Source organism: Juglans microcarpa x Juglans regia, chromosome 8S, assembly GCF_004785595.1.
Source record: "Juglans microcarpa x Juglans regia isolate MS1-56 chromosome 8S, Jm3101_v1.0, whole genome shotgun sequence".
NCBI classification, from domain to species: Eukaryota; Viridiplantae; Streptophyta; class Magnoliopsida; order Fagales; family Juglandaceae; genus Juglans; species Juglans microcarpa x Juglans regia.
The window spans coordinates 18,919,887-18,932,552 of record NC_054609.1 but is presented as its reverse complement, the minus strand read 5'-3'; the positions used below and the strand labels follow the sequence as shown (position 1 = coordinate 18,932,552).

Genomic DNA, 12,666 nt, shown 5'->3' with positions numbered 1-12,666 from the left:
AAGTGGGAGTGATGTTGTTAGCCTTCCTCCAAACATCAAAAGATTTGCTGGGTTGCGGCATCTTTGTTTGAATAATTGCAAGCACCTTGAAGAAATTCTGCATCTTCCATTGAGTATAGGAGAGGTAGAAGCTCGTGGATGCATGTCATTGGAAAGTTTCTCCGGACAATTTTTTGAAAACTATGTAAGGGATTTAAGTGATCAGCAAATAGGGATTGACTTGTCTGGATGCCGTAAGGCATAAGCTACTTGTGAATATAGGGAATCCTTCATGGGATGAGGTATATCTCTTTATCTTTCTTTCTTTTATACGTGTTTCTGTGTGACCTTGGTTTATAGCTTGAAAACTTTTCATATACGTATGACAGGGACGGAGATTCTAAGAGAGCATTGGCATTATATTTCCGGGAAAAGGGATTCCAATCTGGTTCAGCCATTGCAAGGAGGCTAATGACAGTAACTCGTGGGAAATAGATATTATGGGTCCCTGTATTTGAATGGCATAGAAGAAATTATTTTCTGTGTTGTTATTGGATCTAGAGTTGTGATCAACCCAGAAATGGAGGAGATTGAAATTTGTATTAAAATCAAGGATAGATCATGGGGTCTCTTCTGGCTCCAGCATTTAAGATTTCATGATTTGAAAAACTCAAACCATGTATGAAGTCGATTTGGTAAAGAAGTATGAAGAAAATGCAAAAGATCATACACGAGCACCCGAAACTCAGCTTGCAAAGTTGACATCTTTGTTTGTATATTTCAACAAATCGTTGTTATTTAAGTGGAGCTTTTTTCCTTGTTGGCTGTTGGTTTTAGGGTCAGCATATATATATGAATCTATGATCCTTGGAGTCTTGTCTCAAAGTTTCTCACAGTTTTTTGGGTAAGCATGTTTTCAAGACATTTGACGTTGTTGCTTAATTTTGATGTAAGATTTCAATTTGTGTTAGCTCTAGTCATGCTTGTGGGGGTGCAGGAGTGATCAAAACGGAATTAATCTAAACCTACATAGATGACAAAGGCCTTTTTATTTTCTTTGAAGTGGATTGTAAGAGAGCGGTATCATAACCCTTTTTATATACATGCTTCTGTTAGACTTTCTATAGTTTAGTATCAGGGGATGTTTGGAAGTAGTTTTCATCTCATCCCATCCATCTCAGTTCATTTCATTTCATCTCATTTTCTTTTCAAACATTATTACTCAAACACACACTATCAAACTAATCATTATAACTTTTTCAACTTAATCATTACAACTTTCTCTAACTTTCAAACTTTCATACAATTCAACTTTTTTGAATCTTAAAACAAAAATTATATTAAAAAATTATAGTATAACAATATTTTATCATTATAATATTTTGCAAGACCTACTTATCTTTCTAATGAATTTAGAGTGCCTGATTGGCCTCAATCTCCTTCATCATTTTTGCTATCTAATTTTTATGAAAATAAGCTCACTATATTAAGAATGCCTGATAGCCTCATCAAGGAGTTAGGCAGCCTAAACCCAAAGGTACCGTTATTATTTTCAATATTTCTTTCTTTAAAACTATGAAACAGAACTTGATTCAAGCTAATTGATTTCTTTTATTTAATTTGGACAGAACTTGACAAATATGTATTTATCTCGTTGTAAATTCTTAACAAAAATTCTTGATCTTTCAAGTGGTCCAAATTTAGAGACTTTGGATCTCGAAAACTGCGAGAATTTAGTTGAGGTTCATCATTCTGTTGAATTCCTTGACAAGCTTGTGGTCTTTTTAGTTAGTGGATTCTGCAAGTTTAGAATTTTTCCGAAAAGATTCAAGTTGAGATCTCTAGTTGGGTTAGTCTTTATGGTTGTTGGAGTCTGCAGGACTTCCCAGAGATTTAGTGTGAAATAGTATTTTTATGTCATTTAGATCTTCATGGAACCAGCATAAAAGAGCTACTACATTCATCAATTGAGAACCTTACTAAACTCAAAACCCTTTATGTAAACAACTCTGATATCCAAGATCTATCTACATCAACTCTGATATAAAAGAGGTACCTTCATCAATTGGTAACCTTGCTCGGCTTCAATATTTATCTGCAACTGGCTGCAAAAACCTTGTGCATCTCCCATCTAGCATTATTCAGTTGCGAAGTCTATGTTCTTTCCATTTCACTTGTTGTTTCACAACCAATAAACAGTGTAAATGTGGAGGAGGATGGTACACAATCCACGCCATCTGTTGTGCATACAGGCAAATATGAAATTACATCGAGTACGTGCAGAGTTGACTTGGAGAAATTCAGGCATTTTTAAGTGATGGTTCCTCCTCAAGGGCGAATTGGTAATTTTCAATGAAATTACCAAGGTGACAACCTTTATTTGAACAATTACCAAGGTCGGCAAGAATTGAGAATTCATTTGAAATGGTAATATATTTTAGCCCTTGGGTTCAATCATTGTCGGAAATTTGTAGTTGAAATTGAGAGTTGATATCAACACAACACAACTCATCTCATCTAATTATTACAATTTTTTTAAATTTACATACAAAATATAACAAATAATTCAACTTTTTTCAAATTTTAAAATATTAATAATATTATAAAATAATATTTTATTCAACTTTTAACTGTCAATTTCATTGCAATTAATTTCATCTCCGTTAACTATTGAAACCTCACCTTTATCTTCCTTAGTTGCATGCAGGCATTGTAAAGAGAAATGCTGATGCTTCTATCTCTTATACTACTTTTACGATCCGTAAGTATTTTATCGACAAATTACGGCCATCTTACATATATAGGCATTTACGGCATTAAAGAAGCTTGAAAATTTGTTCACTTATTTTCTTTTTTAGAAAGAAAAGTTAATTTGGTTTCAGGTTGACCTATATAGTCAAATATTTATGACTTGACACGACATGAACACGACTCAAAAACATGATTTTCCACTCCTAATTACAGCCCCACAATGTCTTTGGACTTGATTGGATTCGGCTGGGCTATCTGACTTACTTTCTAGTGACTCCTCGTAGGTGGTGAAACCTGTTTTTTATCTAGTGGCCCGATGGTGTCTTTTTGTTTTCATTTTTGTTGTTTTCATACAAATTTAATTGGTATTAAGGAAAACTGAAAAGAAAATCTTGTAACTAGACCATATGGCAAATGCAAGATCTTTTACATCACCTAGTATAAAAATGTGTATATATATATATATATTAGTGTAGTAACTTTTTTCATGATTATTTGTTAGTAGAGAAATTCAATATCTTTTAATGTGAAATATGTGACTCACTAATTGTTCTTTTTCATTGTATTCGCAGGAATGAATTTGAATTTATCTATAAAATCATTCAATGGATGTAAAATCATCCATTAAAAAAATCATCTCCATCAACTTTCAGAGTAGTTGGTATTACATCGTTGTCCTGGAAATAAAGAAGAGAGTGAAACTTCATAGCAACTTTCAGCTGGATTCGTGGAAATCTCATCTCACTATTGCTTTGATTACGAAAACGCCCTTCTGTTTTAAATTATATTAATATTGCCGGTGCAGTTTAGACTGTGATATGAGATGAGATATAAATAAAATATTATTATATTATTATTTTTTAAAATTATTATTATTTTAAAATTTAAAAAAATTAAATTGTTTATTATATTTTATATAAAAATTTTAAAAAAATTAAATATATTTATAACTATGAATTATATAACCGTCGCATAATCATTTTAAAAAAAGTAAATAAAATATAAGATTCATATAAAAAAAATTAATTTTTTAATAATAAACCTTAATTTTTTTTAAAATAATTACGCAGCGTTTACACACTTCACAATTATACGTAGAATTATTTTTTAAAAAAATTATAATAATATGATGAGATGAGATGAGATGAATTCTTAAACTCATGTGTAAAAATGAGTTTAGTTGTATTGATGTGAAAAATTAAATTTATATTACAATAAAGATAACTTTAAAATTTGATATCTCACATAAATTTATATAATTATTTTTATATTTTTCTTTTAAGTCGGTGCCCTCATCTTTGACGTGGGAGGAATTGATTGCTATATTAAGGTTGCGCGCGTTTAGGTATTGAGAATACAAAATAAGAAATATTGCGACCGAAGGCCTACGAGGTGATTTTAGATATTTTAAGAATAATAATGAGAAATAATAATAAATTATTTAATAGTAGTAAAACGTAATAATAAAATAAATAATAATAATAAAATATTCTCAAAATACTTTATTATCCAAATTAGTGCCTAAATAATTGATACAAGGTGGGCACAGCCCAGTAAAGTGACCGTGGTTATATTTAATTTAGCTGTTTGTATATTTAATTTTTTTTATTATTATTATTTACTCAATTATTAAGAAAATAATTTTTAGTATATTGATGTATTTTTTTATTTTTTAAAAATATTTAAACATATTAAAAAAATATGAAAAGAAAAATAAGAAAAAAATAAAAATATAAAATATGTCTATCAGTCAAAGTAAGTGAGTTACTCTGAGCGTGACTCTTTTGAATACTGAAATGATTTTTTTGGATGATTTGTAAATAATAATAATAAAAAAAAATAATAAAATAGTAAATAATAATCAATAATTAATAATAAAATTAATCAAAAATAAATTCTTTTTACTGTGTGAGATTTTTTTTTTACTGCTTATGTTAGAGAGTAATGAGATAGTTTGAAAACTTATATTTACTTGAAAGCAGTTTCAACAGATTTACACCTGTTTTTTCTTTATTGGTTGTTCTGTATTAATATTAATTTATTTAATTCACGAGAGACGCGGTTTTGGAATTAAGCGTTCGGTGGCCTGAGATTTCCACGAATCCAACTGCAACTTTTCAATAAGTTTGAACAGAGACGTACAATGCCTTATGGTCCACGCTAACGATAAATGCCACCCAAAGCTCCATAGGCGATTTCTCTGATTGAATAAAATATTATTAAAATATTTTTTTAATATTATTATTATTTTTAAAATTTAAAATAGTTAAATTATTAATTGTATTTTATGTAAAAATTTATAAAAATTATAATGATAATATGAAATAAAAATTGATTGTGATTGTGAAAAATGAATAGTGTAGGATATGATTTCAAATTGAATGATAATTTGAAGATTTTTTTGTTCTTTCTCTCATGTTTAAGGAGTAGGGTTAGACAATAGCTAGGCAGCCTTCTTTTTAGGTTAACATCGATCACTTAATTACAAACTCAATGCAACGATAGAATTTTGTTGATCAGGTACTTATTAAGCCCTGCTAATTGGATAGTGAAATGAGATAAAATAGTTTTAGATAAAAATTAAAAGATAAATAAAATATTATTAGAATGTTATTTTTTTAATATTATTATTATTTTGATATTTAAAAAAATTGAATTATTTATTGTATTTTGTATAAAAATTTAAAAAAGTTATAATGATGAAATGAGATGGTTTCGCAATCTAAACAGAGAAAATTATTACCTTTATCCTCTCCCCCTTCAGCTTAATTTTGATCTTTTGGCAATCATTGTTCATCCCCTCTCTTGTTTTTTTTTTTTTTAAAAAAAAGGAGATAAGGGAAACAATCATCATGTTTTTGCATAGAGTACTCCTCGGTTGTTGTCCAGCAGTGATAATTGGGCATGCTACTAGGTAAAAGTCATCTTATCAATATATTAATAGTCAATTCTTTAATTAGTAAGTAAAAAAAATTAAAAAAATTAAATATATAAATAATTAAAATGAGAGAGTAAAATAAGAAGATATGCTAACATCATTCTTTTACATATATATGAATTAATATAAATAATTGGGATTTGATATTAATATTATTTAATACAAAAACAAGTGGGGCTTTTATATTAATATTTTGTGTGAGCATCACATTACGTGTGTGGGCTTTCTAAGCGTGTTTTTTCTTCATTGGTATTGACATTAATATTATTTAATACAGCGACGCGTTTTCTAATAAAAAAAGTTCAGTAGACCGAAAATTAAGAAGAAGATGCTACTTTTTTCTTTATTTTTATTTTTTATTTTTTGAAAGTAAATTCTTTTATTTATTAATATGCATACACGACCTCATTCCTACGAACAGGAAAATGTACATTTTTGGTAAAATAATATTAACCTGTAGACCATGTTTCATGAGACTCAAATTCAATGCCTTTTTGTCCATGCTTACAGCATCCTCATTATGTAAATTTAAATTTAATATAGAGTTAGGCTAATAGACCTGAAAAATAATCTTCTTGGGGTTTGGATTTGAACTGGACAAAAATGACGCGCTAAAGAGATTCCCACCGAAAGCTCCAATGGCGCTTGCCAAGAAGTTGCTCGACCTTTTCTTTCTTTTTGTATTTGTTTTTCCTTTCCCAATAAATAATTGTGCAAAGTTGCATCTGCTTCTCTACTTAAGACTAGTGGACGACTTCTCTGTATCAGAATTGAATTGCATACACTTGTTCCTCAATGGCATTTAGTTTGCCCTTTTCCTCGTCCGCCTCTTCTTCTTCCGCTCCTAAACGGCCTTACGATGTATTCTTGAGTTTTAGAGGAATAGATACTCGCAATACTTTTACTACCTATCTATATCATACTCTATGTCAAAAGGGAATCAAAACCTACATAGATGAGAAAGATCTTGAAAGAGGAGAGATAATTTCACCTACACTTCTCAAAGTCATTGAGGACTCAATGATTTCTATCATTGTATTATCTTCAAACTATGCATCATCTACATGGTGCTTGGAAGAGCTAACGAAGATCCTTGAGTGTAAGAAAACAAAACAACAAATTGTTTTACCAGTATTTTACCATGTAGATCCATCAGAAGTACGAAATCTGAGAGGACGTTTTGGAGAAGCTTTGGCTAAACATCAGGAGAGATTCAAGGAGGACCCAAAGGTGCAGAAGTGGAAGGAAAGCTTACAAGAGGTTGCCAGTTTGTCTGGAGAACATTTGGAAGACGGGTAATTCTTTAACTATTATATTAATTGAGAATAGAGTTTTTTTTTTCAAGCAAAATTATTTATTAAAAAAATTATCATGTACTCTTTGAGTATGTGAAAAACATATAATTTTGAATGAAATGTCAATTTTTTAACTTAGTCTTTAAAAAAGCATGAGCTGTCACATGCTCGATATATAATGACTGTAATTTTTATATATGTATCAAAGAAATTTTCTTTCAATCTAATTTGAAGAAAAACTCACGATAAAAACCCAATGAATGCATACATTTATTCATGTTTTTTAATTTTTTTTATACATTTGGAGAGAGAGTGTTTCGAACCGAATACCTTCATTTTAAAAACTGAAAATTTATGTCAATCAAGTTACATCTCATCTATTCCTATTTTCGTTATTGTTTTTCTCGTTTAACATTAACGGCACATGGGCCTTATAACCACGGTGGCCTTGAACTTTATTGGGCCTTGCCCACCTTATACTTGCCCACCTTATAACAAACACCCCAAAACGGGCATAGAAAAATATAAAAAAATCTTTTGAGTATTGTTACTGCTGTATTGCTCAGTTTTGATCGTTCGGCGTATTCACAAGTACAAATTTTACATTTTTAAATTTTTATTTTTATTTTTTTACTTTTTTTAATATCTTTAAATATTTTTTTTTAAAATATATTAATATACTAAAATTCACTTCTTTAATCATTAACAAAATAAATAAATAAATAAATTAAATATATGATCAGTCAAAATTAAGAAACAAACTCATGTGATATATTATCATTTTCTAATATCATTATATAAACTTACGTGAGACGTCAAATTTTAAATTTATTTTCATTATAAAATAAATTTAACTTTTTCACATCAATACAAATGAGTTTATAAACTTCATTTATATAAGACAATGGTTGGCAATCAAAACCGTCTAAAAATTCAAAGATAATCTTTTAAGTTAAAAGTTGTTTCATTTCCAAACATATAACATGACCTATAATCTTAATTAAAACTCCTCAATATTTTGTAAAGCATTAAAAACTCGAGAAACCATTTTCACATATTCACAAAAAAACCATCCCATAGTGTGGCTAGACGCCACGTCAAACCAAGTTTTTCGACTGCCAGTGGTGCAGCCACCATTGGGCCAGAGGCAATACAACAGTACGAATATGGTTCTCTCTTAGAACAAGTATTTAACTAAAAAAAGGTTTATTTATTATATATATCATATCTCAAGACTTCTTCAATATATTTTTCATATCTAAATATGCTTTTATGATAAGTCTCTCCACTTTTTTAAAACTATATCAAACTATATATTGTCTTAAAAAGTTTTTATGTTACAACTATTTCTCAAACACTTACACTCTACACAAACTATTGTCTTAAAAATTTTGGATCTATCTCGCCTGCTTATTGTAAGTTCTCTCAAGTTTCCCTCTTATCTTTTGTTTTTTTTTTTTTCTTTTTTAAAGGATAGTTTTGTGGTACTAGTCGTGGCCGTTGTAATTTAAGTTATATTAGGCTATTGAGGTGATATCAGATTATCTTTGAATAATAGTGAAAAATGAATAATAAAATATTGAATATTAGTTAATAGTAGTGAAAAGTGTAAAAAAGTATTGATAAAATATGAGATCACTCCATTATTCAAACATAGCCTTAGAGTTGCAAATTGTAGCGAAATTTGTTTTTCCTTAGTGGCCCAATAGTGTGATCTTTTTGTTTCATTTTTATTGGTTTCATACTAATTTATTGGTATTTAGTAAGCAAATCTAAAAGAGAAAAAAAAAACCTTGTAACTAGACCTTGTGGAAGATCTTCTACATGAGCTAGTATAAAAATTTATATATTAGTCATGATCTTTTTTTCTTAAAATTTTTTTTTGTAATTGTAATGGGTGATACTATAGTTGATGTGTTGACAAGCCAACTTATAAATAATGAAACTCCATATCTTTATATGTGAAAAATGTGACTCATTGAATGTTCTTTTTCCTTGTATTGGCAGGGATGAATATGAATTTATGCATAAAATCATTGAATGGGTAGACTCGAAAATAGTTAAATATACATACGAGTTAGACATTGCTGAGTATCCAATTGGACTAGAGTCTCGTCTAAAAGACTTGAATACTAAGTTAGAAATTGGAAGGAATGACATTACTCTCATGATAGGGATTTATGGAATTGGTGGAATTGGTAAAACAACTCTCGCCAAAGCAGTCTTTAACTCAATTGGACATCAATTTGAAGCTAGATGTTTTCTAGCAAATGTTAGAGAGAAATCGAGTCAAAATGACGGTCTGGTCACACTGCAAAAGCAACTTCTTTATGAGCTCTTAGGAAACTTTGGAAGTTTGAATATTGGCGGTATTGGAGGTACTAATGTTATAAAGCATAGGCTCTGCTCTAAAAGGGTACTTATAATTCTTGATGATGTGAGCGAGTCATGCCAATTACAAAAACTAGCTGGAAATCATAATTGGTTCGTTCCAGGAAGTAGAATAGTAGTAACAACAAGAGATGAACGTCTATTAACTTCTCATAAAGTTGATTCAACGTACGAAGTGCAGGGATTGGACGACAACCAAGCTATTCAGCTATTTAGTTGGCATGCATTTGAAAGACACAATCCAGATGAAAGTTATGTAGAACTCACAAAAGCTATAATAAGTTATGCTAAGGGCCTTCCACTAGCTCTTAGAGTGCTTGGTTCAGATTTGCGTGGTAGAAGTATACAAGAATGGGAAAGTGCATTGGAAAAGTATGAAAGAAGTCCTCACAAGGAAATTTATAAAATTCTTAAAATAAGCTATGACGGGTTGGATGATAATGAAAAGGAAATTTTTCTTGACATTGCATGTTTCTACAAGAGGATTTCTGTTGAATATGCCACGAAAATACTAGGCTTTTCATCATATTGTGTCATTGCAAGGCTTAAAGAAAAGTGTCTCATCAATATTAATCGTGATCAATATGTGGAGATGCATGACTTATTGCATGAAATGGGTAAAGAAATTGTTCAACAAGAATCGTCCAAAGAAGCTGGCAAGCGTAGTAGATTGTGGTCTTTTGAAGATGTTCGCCATGTATTAGAAGAAAATACGGTAAGATCACACTAATAAAAACCTTTGAATTTACATTTGTTTTTTGTTCGCATGTGAATCTCCCAAAAAAATGTTGAAGTTAAAAATGGTAAAGTAACTCGTTGGTGCATGTGTGTGTATATATTGTATATGATTATGTTTTCTTTTCTATTCGTAAGTACTATGACCAATGCAACTCAGACTCATGTTGTTAAGTTTTGGTAGTTTTCTATATGGAAAATGGTTAACCTACAACTCTTGCAACCTCTTAAGAACGGTTTTGTGAAGTTAAATTTTACTTTTATTGAAATGGCGTACGTGTTAGCTTTAGTTGATTGCAGAATGGATTATAAAAGAGTTTGTGTGTGTGTATGCTCCCGTTAAAGTTGACAATTAATTTACTTTTCATAAAAGAAAATCACAATTCTCTCCTCAAAAAATTATATTTTTTGTTTTAATGAAACTTTCTGTAGTTTAGTATTAAACTTAATTTATATAAATAAAATAGAAACAAGAAAACTTAAGTAATGAAATTTCCTAATATTAAGTTTTCATTTTTCTGAATAATTTTCTATTTTTTTAGTTTATAATGTTAATTGATTTGATTTTTTGAAAATTAATTTATTAAAATTTTTCATTTCAATAATTGAAGCTTAATTTGTTTTGGTTTCTCTGTGTTTCCATGATTTTTATTAGCAAGTGGTAATAAAAGAAGAACATCTTTATGATTTGATTTTGTTGGGATACTTATGCCTTTGTATGTCTTTGTAGGCAACAGACAGCATTGAAACGATTCTGTTAGATATTCCTGAAGGCCATGATCACAAGATATGCTTGGATTCCAAGGTATTTAAGAAGATGGTGAATCTTCGATTATTGCATATAAACCAGAATGTACAATTTTCTGGAGGACCACCGAATTATCTCTCTAATGAGATAAGAGTGCTTGTTTGGCCTAAATATCCTTGGTCATGTTTGCCTTCTAATTTTCATGGAAATAATCTAGTTGAACTTCAAATGCCTAATAGCCTCATCAAGGAGTTAGGCGGCCTAAACTACAAGGTACCACTATTATTTTCAATATTTCTTTCTTTAAAACTATGAAAACAGCTAGAATTTCATTGAAGCTAATACATTTATTTTATTTTATTTCGACAGAACTTGACATATATGAATTTAAGTGAGAATCACTTATTAACAAAAATTCCTGATTTTTCAAGTAGTCCACATTTAAAGGATTTGAATCTTGATTTATGTGAGAACTTAGTTGAGGTTCATGATTCCGTTGGACTCCTTGATAAGCTTAGGTTATTTTCTGTTAGTGGATGCTGCAAGCTTAGGATTTTGCCGAAAAGATTCAAGTCGAGATCTCTACGTTATTTATTTCTTCAACATTGCTCGAGTCTTGAAGACATTCCTGAGATTGGTATATGTGAAACGGAACTTTTGACTATTAGTACTCGCAAAAGTCGCGGCCATACTTATCTTCATGCATCAAATGCAACAGCATTATATCCATCTGTTGGAAAACCAATAAACATTTTTCAGTTTCAAAGTCAACGCTCGTTTGAAGTCAATGGTTGTTCACAAGTACCAATGCACATTAGACAGGTGGAAGAGGATGGTACACAATCCACGCCATCTGTTGTGTCTGCAGGCGAAGAATGTGAAATTGCATCAACTAGTACTGCAGAGTTGACTCCGACAAATTCAAGCATTTTTAATGATGCAGGTTCCTCCTCAAGCGCGATAATTTGGAAATCGCTACAAGATTTACGTCTTCAATTCTGTTGCCTGTCAGAATCAAATTTCTTCACGAATGGTAATAATTACTTTCCCGACTTGTTTAGTTTAGATCTAAGTGGGAGTGATATTGTTATCTTTCCACCTCAAGGCGTCAGATTTGACACGTTGCGACACCTTTATTTGAACAATTGCAAGAAACTTGAAGAAATTTTACCTCTTCCATTGAGTATATCAAAAGTTGAAGCTCGTGAATGCACGTCATTGGAAAGTTTTGCACTACTCTCTGAAATACTTATTAAATACAATGGAACGAATTTTCCTAACTACCTAAGTATTGACTTGTACGGATGCCATAAACTGCTGCTTGCGAATATCATGACGCCGATTCCTTCATGGGAAGAGGTATGTACGTCTCTTTTCCTCTCTTTCTTTTTCAACATGTGATTTGTGTGTGACCTACCTTGGTTAATTTATAACTTGCATTGCTGAAAGTTTTTTTTATTTTTTTATTTTTTTTTATATTCGTATAACAGAGACATTCTGAGGAACAAAATCGTGAAGTTAGATATATTGACATTATATTTCCAGGAAAGAGGATTCCAAGCTGGTTCAGCTATCGCAAGGAGGCCCATGATAATAATCTGTTTGAAATAGATATTAATCCACTGCATTATTGGAATGACATAGATGAAATTTTTTTATATGTTGTTCTTGGATATAGAGTTGGGAACCCAATGACCGATCTGGGCGATGATAATGTTAAAATTACTGTTGAAATACATGATGGATCGGATTGGAAAGTCTTCAGTACTCCATATATGAGATTTTCTCGGATGGACTACTCAGACCATGTATGGATGCTTGTGACGACT

At 30.4% G+C, this 12,666-nt stretch overlaps 1 protein-coding gene and 1 long non-coding RNA gene across 2 annotated transcripts in view; one reads left to right on the top strand and one right to left on the bottom strand.

Annotated features, from left to right (window-relative positions):
- Positions 1-2,292: 2,292 nt before the first annotated feature.
- Positions 2,293-12,193, bottom strand: LOC121244111. Its single transcript, XR_005936384.1, has 2 exons — positions 11,969-12,193; positions 2,293-2,353 (listed from the first exon to the last, which is right to left on the bottom strand). It is a non-coding gene; the product is annotated as an uncharacterized LOC121244111 (long non-coding RNA).
- The window catches only part of LOC121244099 (disease resistance protein RUN1-like), a 209,133-nt gene continuing 202,882 nt past the window's right edge, over positions 6,416-12,666 (top strand). Inside the window, exons 1-3 of the mRNA XM_041142145.1 lie at positions 6,416-6,963; positions 8,971-10,069; positions 10,820-10,894. Of these exons, the coding sequence (XP_040998079.1) occupies positions 6,464-6,963; positions 8,971-10,069; positions 10,820-10,894 (1,674 nt within the window). The 5' untranslated portion in view covers positions 6,416-6,463. The remainder of the gene's footprint in view (positions 6,964-8,970; positions 10,070-10,819; positions 10,895-12,666) is intronic.